This window comes from Felis catus, chromosome X (genome assembly GCF_018350175.1).
Source record: "Felis catus isolate Fca126 chromosome X, F.catus_Fca126_mat1.0, whole genome shotgun sequence".
NCBI classification, from domain to species: Eukaryota; Metazoa; Chordata; class Mammalia; order Carnivora; family Felidae; genus Felis; species Felis catus.
Genome location: NC_058386.1, coordinates 82,565,414 through 82,578,415, shown reverse-complemented (window position 1 = coordinate 82,578,415; position 13,002 = coordinate 82,565,414). Strand labels below are relative to the sequence as shown.

General features: G+C 38.9%; 1 protein-coding gene across 1 annotated transcript; it reads left to right on the top strand.

The window, feature by feature from the left end:
* The first annotated feature begins 9,330 nt into the window (after positions 1–9,330).
* TCEAL8 (transcription elongation factor A like 8) lies at positions 9,331–11,524 on the top strand. Its single transcript, XM_004000731.5, has 3 exons — positions 9,331–9,481; positions 9,877–9,947; positions 10,543–11,524. Exon 3 carries the CDS (start codon positions 10,583–10,585, stop codon positions 10,934–10,936), a length of 354 nt encoding a protein of 117 aa, XP_004000780.1. The 5' UTR covers positions 9,331–9,481; positions 9,877–9,947; positions 10,543–10,582; the 3' UTR covers positions 10,937–11,524.
* Positions 11,525–13,002: the final 1,478 nt, after the last annotated feature.

Genomic DNA, 13,002 nt, shown 5'->3' with positions numbered 1-13,002 from the left:
TCATGAAAGGAAACAAACAGTAGATTTGAGCTAGTAGAAGAAATAATTTGTAAATTCTAAGATCCATAGATTTTATGTAATCTAAAGAAGAGAGAAAAAAGAAAACTGAATAGTCTCAGAGAAATATAGAATAGCATTAATTGGACTAACATGTACATAATGGGAATACCAAAAGCAGAGGGAAAAGGAGGAGAAAAAATTCAAAGAAATAAGGTTTGAAAACTTCCCAGATTTAATGAAAAATATTCATCTACATATCCAGGAAGCTCAGTGAATTTCAAGTAGAATACATGCAAGAGATTGGCAAACAGACACAACATAGTAAAATACTAAAAGCCAAAAACAAGAAGAAAATATTGAAAAAACCAAGAGAAAAATAACTCCTAACTTATAAGAGAACCACAGTAAGATTAATAGCTAATTTATCATCAAAATAATGGATGCCAGAAGGAAGGAAGACAACATACTCAAACTGCTCACAGATACAACCTGTTAGCCAGGAATTCTGTGTTCATCAAAGTTAATTTTCAAAAATGATGGCAAAATAAATAAATAGATAAAAAAATGAAAGAATCTGTTGCTAGCATTCTCACCTTACAAATAATACTAAAGAAAGTTCTCTAGTTCTGAATGTGAATGCCCCCAGACAGTAATTTGAATCCATGGAAAATAAAAGCACACATACAGGTAATTATGTAATTCTAAAAGACAGTACAAGTGCATATTTTTCCCTTTCCTTCGCTTAACTGATTTTGAAAAGGAACTGTTTAAAACAGTACATTTATAATGTGTTGTTTGGGGCTATAACATATAGAGCTGAAATATATCTGCCAATAAGAGCACAAAGGATATGGGTGGGAGCAAAGCTGTATTAGGATAAGGACATGAATCCACAAGGTAACTAAAATACCTCTGAAGAAACGAAGAGAACCAGAAGTGATAAATAAGGAGACTAACATAATTCTACAGATATTACTTGCTATCCTTCTTCTCGCATCTTTCATAAAAGACATAAAGTTATGTAAAGTAATAATAAAAATGGATGGGCTTATAAAATTTTTTGATGTGATATGTATAACAATATTACCAAAATGAGTGGAAAAAGGGAATAGGACTGTATGGGAATGATGTTTCTATGTCTTACTGGAGTTTAGTTAGTATAAATATGAAATAGATCGTGGTAAGTTAAGGTGTATGTGCCAAGTCCTAGGACAATCACAAAGGAAACACTTCTGAAAAATATAATGAAAATGTTATTAAAGAAACTAAAATTCTTTATTAAAATATATTCAATTAATGTAAGGAAAAGGAAGGAAAGGAAGAACAGAGGAACAAAAAATACATGAGCCATATGACAGACTAAAAGTGAGTTGGCAGAAATAATTACATCAATAACATCAAATGTGAATGAATTAAAAAACTCAAATGAAAGGCAAAATTGTCAGACTGAATTTTAAAAAGATCCAACTATATGCTGTTTATAGGAGACACACTTTAGATTCACAAGTAGATTGAAAGAAAAGGGATGAAAAAATATAAATCATCCAAATCTGAGGCATTGTATTACAGATGAATGCCCTGACCTTATGAAAGGGTAGGGGGAAAAGAGCTGACCTAAGATGCTTTGGAAAATAGTGTTTTCACTGTATATTATAAGGATGAAGACAAAAAGAACTGACAAAATAAATTCTGTGCTCTTATTGGGAAATTTGTTTCCCACAGATATACATGACAACAATTCTGAAACTACTTTAAATATATAGTAGGGTTAAATCAGTCAATCAATCAATCAATCAATCAATCAATCATATATAAGGAGAACCAGGTTTCTCACTGTCAGTGACAGAAGTTAAAAATAAGTGGAGGGACTGGGGTGCCTGAATGTTTCAGTCAGAAGAACATGCAATTCTTGATCTTGGGGTTGCAAGTTTGAGCCCCACATTGGGTGTAGAGATTACTTAAATAAATTTTAAAAAACTTTAAAAATAAGTGGAGAAAAAGCTAAATTAATACCTGTCATAATGGATTAGAGTCATAAGTATGAATGTATGTATTGTGGGGAGGGGAGAAGGAGGAAAGGAGAGATACAGACACAATAAATAGATGTAGGTATACATACATCTCTTTGCTCTATCAGCTGAGAAGTCCTAGAAACAATGACACTCCATTAGCAACAGATACACCTTGCATTCAGATCTTAATTACATATGATTATCCAATAAAAGTAACCAAGATTTCTTGGAGAAGTGGCTGATTATTGGGCCATTGGAAAAAGGAAAATACAAGATGAATCTGGAATATCTTGTAGTACCAGAAAGCAAGGAAGCAGAAAAAGGATAATGGTATGCTAACCTGAAAGAGCCCCTATGGCCAAGGGTGGTATAATTTGGGGGGAAAAACCCAAAACCAATAATGATCATATTGAATTATAATGCCAAAGATTTAAAAATTCATGAGTCACAGTGATAGAAACAAAGATTTGTATCAATAAGTAAATCGGGGGAGGGGGAGGACAAATCTTTAATATAATAAATAATTTGGAAGTATTAAATGTAGAAGGAAATGAGTGATATAAAAATTTTACCATAAGAACATCATTGTAATAATTGCTGCAGGAAAAATCCACAGGATATTTTTCATAGTTTCAAATTATTTGACTCCTATTATTTATTAATTACTATGGTTATTTTCTTTTCATTTTTAAAAATTTTTTTAATGTTTATTTTTTAAGAGACAGAAAGAGACAGAGCATGAGTGGGGGAGGGGCTCAGAGAGAGGGAGACACAGAATCCAAAGGCGGCTTCAGGCTCTGAACTGTCAGCACAGAGCCGGACATGGGGCCCCAACTCACAAACCATGAGATAATAACCTGAGCCAAAGTCAGACGCTTAACTGACTGAGCCACACAGGCACCCTACTATGGTTGTTTTCAAACACATATCTACAAATTCTTTGGTACTCCCCCATCCAGGGGGTAGAACTTAATTCCTCTCCTCTTTAATGTGAGCTAGACTTGGTAACTTGCTTCTAACAAATAGAGTAAAAAAAGAGAAAAACAGTAACTTTATAAGTGGAGAAACCCAGTAGACATCATCTTAACCAAGTGATGAAAATTAACTTCACCATTGATTGGTCATGTTGATATCATGTAAGCCTGATATTATGATGAAAATGGCATTTCACCTCTGTGATATTCTTCTTCCAAATCAGTAACTCTGGTGTAATTATGAGAAAAATATCAGACAAACCCAAACTGAGGAACATTCTACAAAATACCTCACTCTTCAAAAGTGTCAAGGTCATGAAAACCAAGGAAGACTGAGAAACTACAACAGAGCAGAGTAGACTAAAAAGATGTGTTAACTTTGTATCCTGGGTTGAATCTTGGAATAGAGAAAAGTCATTTGTAGAAAACCTGGAGAAATGTGAATAAAGTCTGTAATTTAGTTAATAGTAGGGCACAAAAGTTAATTTCTTTATTTTTATAAATGTAACATAATTATTAGACAAAGCTGGACATAGGGTATATGGGAACTCTTTGTACTATCCTTAAAAGTCTTCATTAGAACTAAAATAATTTCAGAACAAAAACTTTAAAAAAAATACACCAGGCTGAGTTTCAAGAACCCATATAATAAAACTCTCTTAATGAATGAAACTGACTAAATAGCTGAGAAAACAAACTGAAATGTCATTATATGGACTCATTATTCAGTGAGAAAGGGAGAATTTGACAGACTACAGTTGACAGCAGTTACTTGAAAAAATAAAACCATTCCATGTTATGCCAGAAAATTTGAACTACTTAATAAACTAGTTATGCACACATATATCTATTTATCATGTGTATGTGCATGAAAGAGTATTTTCTAAATACTTTTATGCCACTTCCTTCAATCAAAAATATAATTTTAATTTATTTTAACATTTATTTAGTTTTGAGAGACAGAGAGAGATAGAGCATGAGCAGGGGAGGGGCAGAGAGAGAGACACAGAATCTGAAGCAGACTCCAGGATCTGAGCTGTCAGCACAGAGCCCCATGTGGGACTCAAACCCACAAACTGTGAGAACATGATCTGAGCTGAAGTCAGACACTCAACTGACTGACCCACCCAGGGGCCCCCCAAAATATTATTTTAATATAATTCAATGTCACTTATATGTACATTTTTCATTCCTTTTTATATCTACACAATTTCTACAGTATGGATAATTTATTTAATCATTCCCATATTGATTTAAATTATTTCCACCAACTTAATTGTTTCTATCAACATTGGAGTGGTTACAAAGTTAAGCCAGATAAAGTTTTTGTCCTTATGGCACTTTTAGGTAAGGGAGGGATACAAAGTAGAAAGCCAACAAAACAGGGTGAAAGTGTTAGGATGGGAAAATACAGCATCTAAAGGATAATGTAGAACAGGTAATGTAGGCAGAATCAAGAGGCCAGCAGAGACTTTCTTTTTATTATAAATTTAATTTTTAAAAGCACCAAGCCTGTTAGCAAGGGCACTTTCTCTCAAACAACTCAGCTTCTGCCACAGGAAAAGGTTGCCTGGCCCAAGCTGTAGTACAGCTGATGTGTGCCTACCCTGAACCCAATAAGAGGCTCTACATAGATGTGGATCTCAAGGTTTAATTAAGCAAGGCAATCTAAAGAATCTACCTGAGGTGGATCTTGAGCATACTGTCATATTAAAAGTCTAAGCAGACCAACTCAAGGATTCCTATTAACCGTGGCCAACACGGATACCATGGGAACATTTGAAATGGCAGTGGTTATGACACAGCATTTCAGGTTCACAACAATTCATAAGCATTATGCCCTGATAACCAGAAACTCTTTGCCACAATAATCCACAATGTGTGCAGCATTTAGCTGTGAGTTCAGGAAGCAGGCAGAATTATCTGGCAGAGATGAAAAGTTGTGCTTCAAGATAGGTTCATTTCCTTGAACATAGCCAATGGCTATTCTGAATAGTTTGTGAAACTTTTGAAACATATCCATGCCAAATTTCCAAATGTCAGGGAATATAGTATGGAGGGATGGTAGAAGGGTTTACTTTCTGAAACAGATACAGTCTAATTGGAAATCATGTTTTCTGTGTTTCACTTAACAGAACATGAGTGGACTACTCTCAGTAGAACAAAGACCCAATGTATTATGTCTGCTTGTGCTCTGAAGGGGCGAATCATCTCATATGGTGGCCACTTGAATCTACATTACGCAGCCAAATCTTTGGATGTAGAGCAGATTTTGCCATGCTGAGAAGGATGCTTTCAATCCATACAGAGTGTGCTAGAGAAGTGAAGGAGACGAATAGCTGTCTCAAGATCTTCTATGGGATGAGCTTTGAAACAACAATGAAAAAGAAACATGCAGGAGGAGTTCCTGAATATAGAGATTCAGAACAAAAAACTATGGAAGTGACTTCTAAAGGGAACACAGAGGGGCACCTGGGTGGCTCAGACAGTTAAGCATCCAACTCTTGATTTTGGCTCAGGTCATGATCCCATGGTTCAGATCCAGCCATGCATTGGGCTCTGCACTGACAGCCTGACAGTGAGGAGCCCGCTTGGGAGTCTCTCTCTCTCTCTCTCTCTCTCTCTCTCTCTCTCTCTCTCTCTCCCTCTCTCTCCCTCTGTCTCTCTTCCCCCCCCCCACCCCCACTAATGCTCTCTCTCTCTCAAATAAACATTAAAAACATAAATAAAGGGAACATAGAAAACAATATTCTGGATATCACAGTCTTGTACAAGAGCTCCAGGTTGGTAAAATGCTACCTTCCTTTCTTCTGCCCTCACACCATTTGGAGGACTTTGGGCTTTGCAGCCATCCCTAGTGTCCTCTTGGTACATGAAAACAGGACATTGATTAGGTCAGAAGCTCAGGGTATCTACTTTCTAGAACTCACATCTTTATTGTTAAATTAATATGTGCACATTTTTCATTCCTTTTTAAAAATAGTTTTCACTTTAATATAATGTTATTATCTTCAAGTATCTACTTATATTTATTTTTCTGTTTCAAATTTTTATTTAGATTCTAGTTATTTAACATATAGTGTAATATTGGTTTCAAAAATCTACTTATATCTAAAAGCTACTGTGATTAATTTAATTTTGAAGGTAGCTACGTGTTATATTGATGCACTGAAATTGCTCAGGGATAAGAATAAAGGTAAACACCTGTATGATCTTCCTGTCAGTGTACACCAGTGAGTGTCTGATCTCTCTCGTCAGTATTTAGGAAAACAGGGTCAATATTTTCTATCGATATTTCCTTAAAAATGGTGTCAAAGTTGCTCAGACTACATGTAAGGAGAATAAGCAGAGGAGGAGACAATGAAACTTCTGCTCCATTTTTTTTGTGCAGACAGAAAGAAGGTTCATCTGTGAGTCAATCTGCAAACAGCTCCTTCTGAAACTCTGAGTTTTTTGGGAGATGCACCATTGAAAATTATAAGAGCCACTCAAGCAGCATGTAAGCTGAAGCCTAACACTCCCCCCTACTCCCCATCTTCAACCTACATCTGACGATCTGCCTGATTAGATATGCCTTCCCTCCAAATACACAGAAAAGTGCAAAGGTACAAGGCAACTTTCACTGAGGGCAATATAAGAGGTACAAACCCTGTATGTAGAATAGAGAGGGAAGGGAGAGATCACTTCCAGTTGTGGTGGCTTTAGAGGCTGGGTGATGAAGTCTGGGCTCCTAAGAATGAGCAGGACCAGGATTTAGGAGGAAGTAGAGGGCAATCAGGAGGAAGAAAATGGCATGTTGATGACAAAGAGAGAAGAAGGCATACTTGGGGCACAGTGAATGAGAGTTCCTTTTGATGCAGTAGAGAAGTGTATGACAAGGCTGGGAACATGGGTCCTGAGAATCAATTCTGATCAATGTTGAATGTCAGGATGAGGAAAGTAGGATTTATTTCTCTGATGGTGGGGTTGCCATCCAGGACTTTCGAGCAGGAGAATAACAAGCTAAAAATAAGGAAGAGTAAAGTTGAATTTGATGGTAATGTGCTAGGTAAATTGGAAAGGGAGAAGGAGGCACTGAAAGCAGATAGGTCAGAGAAGGAGTTCCCTTAACAGTCAGGCGTGAGGCAATAATGTCCTAAACCTATACACAAATGTTTATAGGAGCTCCCTTCATAATTACTCAAAACTAGGAACAAGTTAAATGTTCTGCAGGTAAATGGACAAATAAACTGTTACATCCATATAACAGAAAGTTACTCAGCAAAAAGAAAAGAATGAACTATCAGTGCTACATGAAATAGCTTAAATGACTTTCCAGGTCATTTTGCTGAGTAAAAGAAGCCTGTCTCTAAATGTGATATATTGTAGATTTCTTTTATATAACATTTTGCAAAAGACAATTGGGAATAGACCAGTGGTTGCCAGAGTTCAAGGATGGGGGTAAGATATGACTACAAAAGGGTAGCATAAGGGAGTTTTTTGGAGGGGTGACTGAACTGTATCCTGGTTGTGGTGATGATTACATAAATCTATACTTTTGTTAAACTTCATAGAACTATCCACACAAAAAAGGGCCAATTTTATTGCATGATAATATTTTTTAAAAAATCTGAGTTGTCCCCCATTAAATGTAACATCTGATGGGGCACCAGGGTGGCTCAGTCGGTTTAAGCTTTGGACTTTGGCTCAGGTCATGATCTCACAATTTGGTTTGTGGGTGTGTTGGGCTCTGTGCTGACAGCTCAGAGCCTGGAGCCTGCTTTGGATTCTGTGTCTCCCTCTCTCTGTCCCTCCCCTGCTCACACTCTGTCTCTCTCGCTCTCTCTAAAATAAATAAACACATTTAACATGTGAAAGAATGGAAACATTTGGTCGTAGTTAATGATTACATCTTTATAATTCACTGTCTATATTTACATTGAAAACTCTCTCTTGAATAATAGAAAATGTATCCCTCAACTGTGGAATAAATTATTCATGCTTAAATATAAATTATGAAGCATTAAGCCTGAAAAAAATATTTATTTTTTGAACCTTTTCTTTCCCATGGCAGGCTTTGTTGTTGGCTGCCTCATCCCCCTGTGACCATCCTAGGCAAAAGATTCCTTACTTCCTCCTTTCCCTGACTCCCCAGCTGACTCCATTAGCCAGAATACCATTTCTGGCAACAACACACCTCCAAGTACTCAAGGTTATGAGTTGTTAGGGTATCATTTTCCACTTTTAACTAATATTTTTTTGCAGCACTGATGTTCTCTCTGCTTCTGATCATAACAATTATGCATGTTGATAGTTCTCTTTTTGAATGGAACAAAGTGAATGATACCAGAATATCTTAAGAGTGCTATGAATAAATGAAAATTCTACCTAATAAGCCTCACACCAAATGGTGAGATACAGGGGACCAAATGGTGAGATATAGGGAACTCTCTCCTTTCTGAATGTTTGAGTGTATGAAAACTATTTGAGTTCCAAAATAAAGTTCACTCTGAGGAAAGTTGGCTTTTCTGTGGACTCATCTGATTAACAAGGCACCAGATCCTAGAGAACAGAAGAGGTCTGTCTGAAGTCTATTTGAAACCCAAGCGGAATTCATCCATCAGTCATCAATGAAAAAGTCAGGCTTCTAACACTTGATAACTTGAGTTCAGCCAGAGAGAGAAAATAGTTGATTATTTATATAAAATTGTTAACAAGAGAAAACTGGGCTTCTTTCCACAGATTAATCTGGGAGCCAGTTTTTTTTAAAGGTGCACTTTTAAGATTTTTTTCTCCTAACATCAATATGTTGTGCGAACTGTCATTTCATTTGTAGCCATTACGAAATTTTTCCGAAGTCTTAAAAATTGATAAAACTATCTTGTCCTCCATATTGTGTCAAATATCGACTATGAGGCATCTTTTTTAAGTATCATTGTAAAATATCATGATCATTTAATATCATACTTAAAACATTAAAAGATTCAAAAGAAGTCGTAAAAAAAATCCCACACTCTCACTCCTACATTCTTTTCCTGCCGCCTCTACCCACCACCTTCCCCCATCTACCACCTTCGCCCGTTTTAATGCTAGTTAGGACTCCAGGGGAAATGGTGGACTGTAGGTCTTCCCGGAGGAGAGGAGGTGGGCGAATTTGAAGCAGGACAGAGAAGGAGATAATTCCCAAACGAAGGAGAAATGGTCGATTAACCCCTAAAAGCTGATCCTCCCTGGCAATCCAAGAAGGGCGAATAGCAACTGCAAGAGTAAGATACCAGTTCTATTGTCTGTGATTGGCAAATACGAAAAAAGATTGACAGTATCAACTGGAGGGAATGCAGGGGGCGGACTGCAGTGTTAAATGGGAGGAGTAACTGAAGACTGGAGCTCATTGATGACGCGACCCTCACGTGACCAGGAGTCGACGTGTGCAGAAGTCCTTATAGTCTAGGGCCTGTTTCCCTGTAGCTGCTACGTATTGCTGGAGAAGGAGAAAAGTGCCCCGGATCCTTTCAGGTCAGTATAAAAGCGGGCGCTGCCTTGGGGATCCTGAGGTCTAGGAACCAGAGAGCAAAAGCTAGTCAGGGTCGCCACTGTTTTCCTGACATTACAGTCCGCCAAACTCCCATTTTTTGCAGGAGATTTGGGGCTGTTTGGTGGGGGTGGGGGATGGGGGAGGAAAGGCAGAATGCTAACCAATTGAGGGTTCCTAGAGAAACAGAAACAATTTGGGAAATAACATGTGCCTTCCACTCCCTGCCTGCAGGGAGCCGGGGGGCACCGGGGAGGGCGGGCGGGGTTGCCTTAAAAGGAAGGAGAGGACAACTTTAGATGAACAAGGCCTAGAATCGTGAAAAGGATCCGAGATTCAGGTACTGGCCTGCTCAGCAAGCACTTCTGTCCTTCTGCAGGACTCTTGGTTTTTGGACGCGACACAGATCGAGTGAGGGAAGAGGCAGGAAAATCCCCTGGATCCCTGCAGGTCAGTGTAAGGTTGCCTCAGGTCCCTTCGGGTGGGGACGGGAGTGGGAGTGGGAGTGTGGATGACAGCAAAGCAGATCCTGGGGTCGCCACAGCCTCTCCCCATCCGGATTAAGCGCCGGAGGCCTTTGCAGAGCCTGCAGCGGAAATGGGGCGGGGGCGGGGGAGGTTGGAGAGACCGGGAAGGGGGAGGGGAGGCCAGATACTGCACCCACCCGGTCTCAGGTGAGTGGCGGGAGTTTGGAACCTCTTGGGAAAGCCCAGGAGGGCGGGAATATTGGAGACAGGCCTCTAAGGAGAGGGTTAATTGCTTCTGCGCTGCTTCCGTTTGTGTGCTAGGAGAGGCCTGTAAGCAGGGCCTGCTGGGAAATGGTGGGCTGGAGCGGGAGAAGGGAAGATGGAGCTGGAGCGAAACGGGGAGGGAAGGAAGGTGGAGGAAGGGGTGGAGTCAGGGGAGTTCCTGAGGACCTAGGCTTCTCTAGTTGGAAAACTTAGACATATTAGGGACCTGAAAGAGAAGAGACCAGTCGCTATGGGAACCCATACTATGGCTGGTCTATTTGTCTGGCATCTAGTTTTGTTTCCTTGTTTTCTAGAATTAATTTATTCAAAAGAAATAACAGAAAAATACTCAACATGCAAAAGTCTTGTGAAGAAAATGAAGGAAAACCACAGAACATGCCAAAGGCAGAGGCAGGCCGCCCTTCAGAAGCTGTACCACAGGAGGCAGAAGGAAATCCTCAACCTTCCGAAGAAGGTGTAAGCCAGGAAGCAGAAGGAAATCTTAGAGGAGGGCTGACCCAACCTGGCCAGGGGTTTAAAGAGGACACTCCTGTGAGGCATTTGGACCCTGAAGAAATGATAAGAGGAGTAGATGAGTTGGAAAGGCTTAGGGAAGAGATAAGAAGAGTAAGAAACAAGTTTGTGATGATGCATTGGAAGCAAAGACATTCACGCAGCCGCCCTTATCCTGTGTGCTTTAGGCCTTGAATTTTTTTGTCTGATATTAAATCTGGCCCCTGCTTTCTTTCTGTTAGCGTTTTCTGATGTATCTTTGACTTTCGTTTTATTTTAATCATCTGGTGGAATTTTTTTTAGGTAGTTCCCTTGTTACCAGCATCTCACTGGATTTTGTATTTTGACCCATTCTCCAGGTCTGTTTTTCAATTGGAAAGTTTCACACATATGCATGAAAATATATTCATTCTATATTGTAAAGTAAAACATAACCGGTTACAAAGCAGTATATTTAGTATCAGCTCACATATGTAGGATTAAATCCCAAATTGTGTGTGTGCGTGCGTGTGTATACATACATACATATATCAAAAACTTAACTGCTTATTTCTGTGTAGCGTGAGCTTTTTTCTTTTTGCTTATATGTATTTTTTCATGAACACATGTCACACACACAAAAAGAATAAAAGTTTTATAAGTAAGAGTCAAATAATTTGCAACCAGCTTATAAGGGCAATGGGGGCACCTAAATTCTTGATGGAATAACTAAAAGAAATATGTAAACCTCAAACTACCTCTGGATCTCTTAGCCAGAGGAATAAAACTGGCAATTATTGCAGATACACTTGCTTAGACTCAGTCTTTTCATGGGGAAAACATTTGCCTCACAGAGCTGCTATAAGGAAGAAATGAGGCAACACTGAGCTGTGCCAAGTAGACTCATTTCCACCTGTGCATACAGAACCCCAACCCACTACAGAACATCAGTTATTGGAGGGAGGTCCCTGGCATGACTTACCTGTGCTCAGGAACAAGTTCACTAGTAGGCAGGGCATTGGGGGCTTCCATGCCAGTTATCTGCTATTGAACCCCACTCCTCCCCTGGGTTCTGCCATGCCTGGTGGGCACTGCTACCTCTTCTGCTGGGTCCTTTACTCTCTCCTGGCCCTCACTGCTCCTGACACATTGGAGTGCTTGGGTGCCAAATCCCACTCAATTTCCTGGAGTCCTTACTGGGTTGAACCTCCATTCTTTTCTGAAGCCTGTCTGCTTTATAGTGACCCTTAACACAGGTGAGACTGCTCTAGGGTTGCTTGAGCCACAGTGTCTTGCAGAGTTTTTAGCAAAACAGCTCCTTTTGTTTTTAATCCCAGGACCCTTCCTCTAACTAGGAGTCAGACATGATGAGGTTATTTTGGGAGTAGGACCAAGGTATAAGTTTGAGTAAAAAAAGTGCTGTAGTCAGAGTTGCTGCTTTAGGTCTAAGGACTAACTACAGTTTTGTCTTCCTTCTCTTGTGAGATAATCTCTCCCTGAAGGCGCCTGGCAGGCCTGTCCTACTGGTTCAGAAGACTGAATATGCATAAATTGCACAAAACAATACAGGAAACCGATCTAAGGGAATAGTTTCCTTCACCCCATCCCATCCCCAGTTGAAACGTGAAAAAAGAAAAAAAGACTTGAACTGTATAAATGCACTAATAGAAAGGCTACTATGTAAATGTTCAGAATTTTATTTCCCCTACAGAACAAAAACTATCTTTTCTTCCTGACAGCCTCACATACTTGTGTTTAACTGAGACATCATGTTTTAATATTTAATTGATTTGTTGATTATTACTAAGGAGCTGGTGTTGTCCAAATTCTGCTATCGACTCAATAGTCTTCAACAAATCTTTTTATTTCTCTAGTATCATGGCAAGCAATTCCAAAACGAAAATGCATGATGTAGATTGCACTCCAAATGTTTTCTCAAAGTCTTGCATAATCACCTGCATTAGAATCACGTTGGAGAGCATCTTTAAAATAATGATTTCTGGGCCTGACCTAAGACTCATTGACTGGAAGTGGGCTGTAAAAGTAACAGCAAGTTCCTCTAGGGGATTATGATACACACTGAAGCATGAGGATGACTGGTATATACAGTATGCTTTACATTGTTTCAAATATGAAACCTAAAATAATTAGGAGACAATATGGATGAATTTTATTGAAATTCAGAGAGGTCTACAACAGTATTTATATTTTTAAGTATGAACTATGAAAAGATTGACAGATTTATACATAAAATTTAAAAGATTCCCCTTAATAATGAAATA

What these genes read in the sequence shown, in the direction of transcription:
- TCEAL8 (XM_004000731.5), top strand. Translation starts at nt 10,583, where the DNA reads ATGCAAAAGTCTTGTGAAGAAAATGAAGGAAAACCACAGAACATGCCA.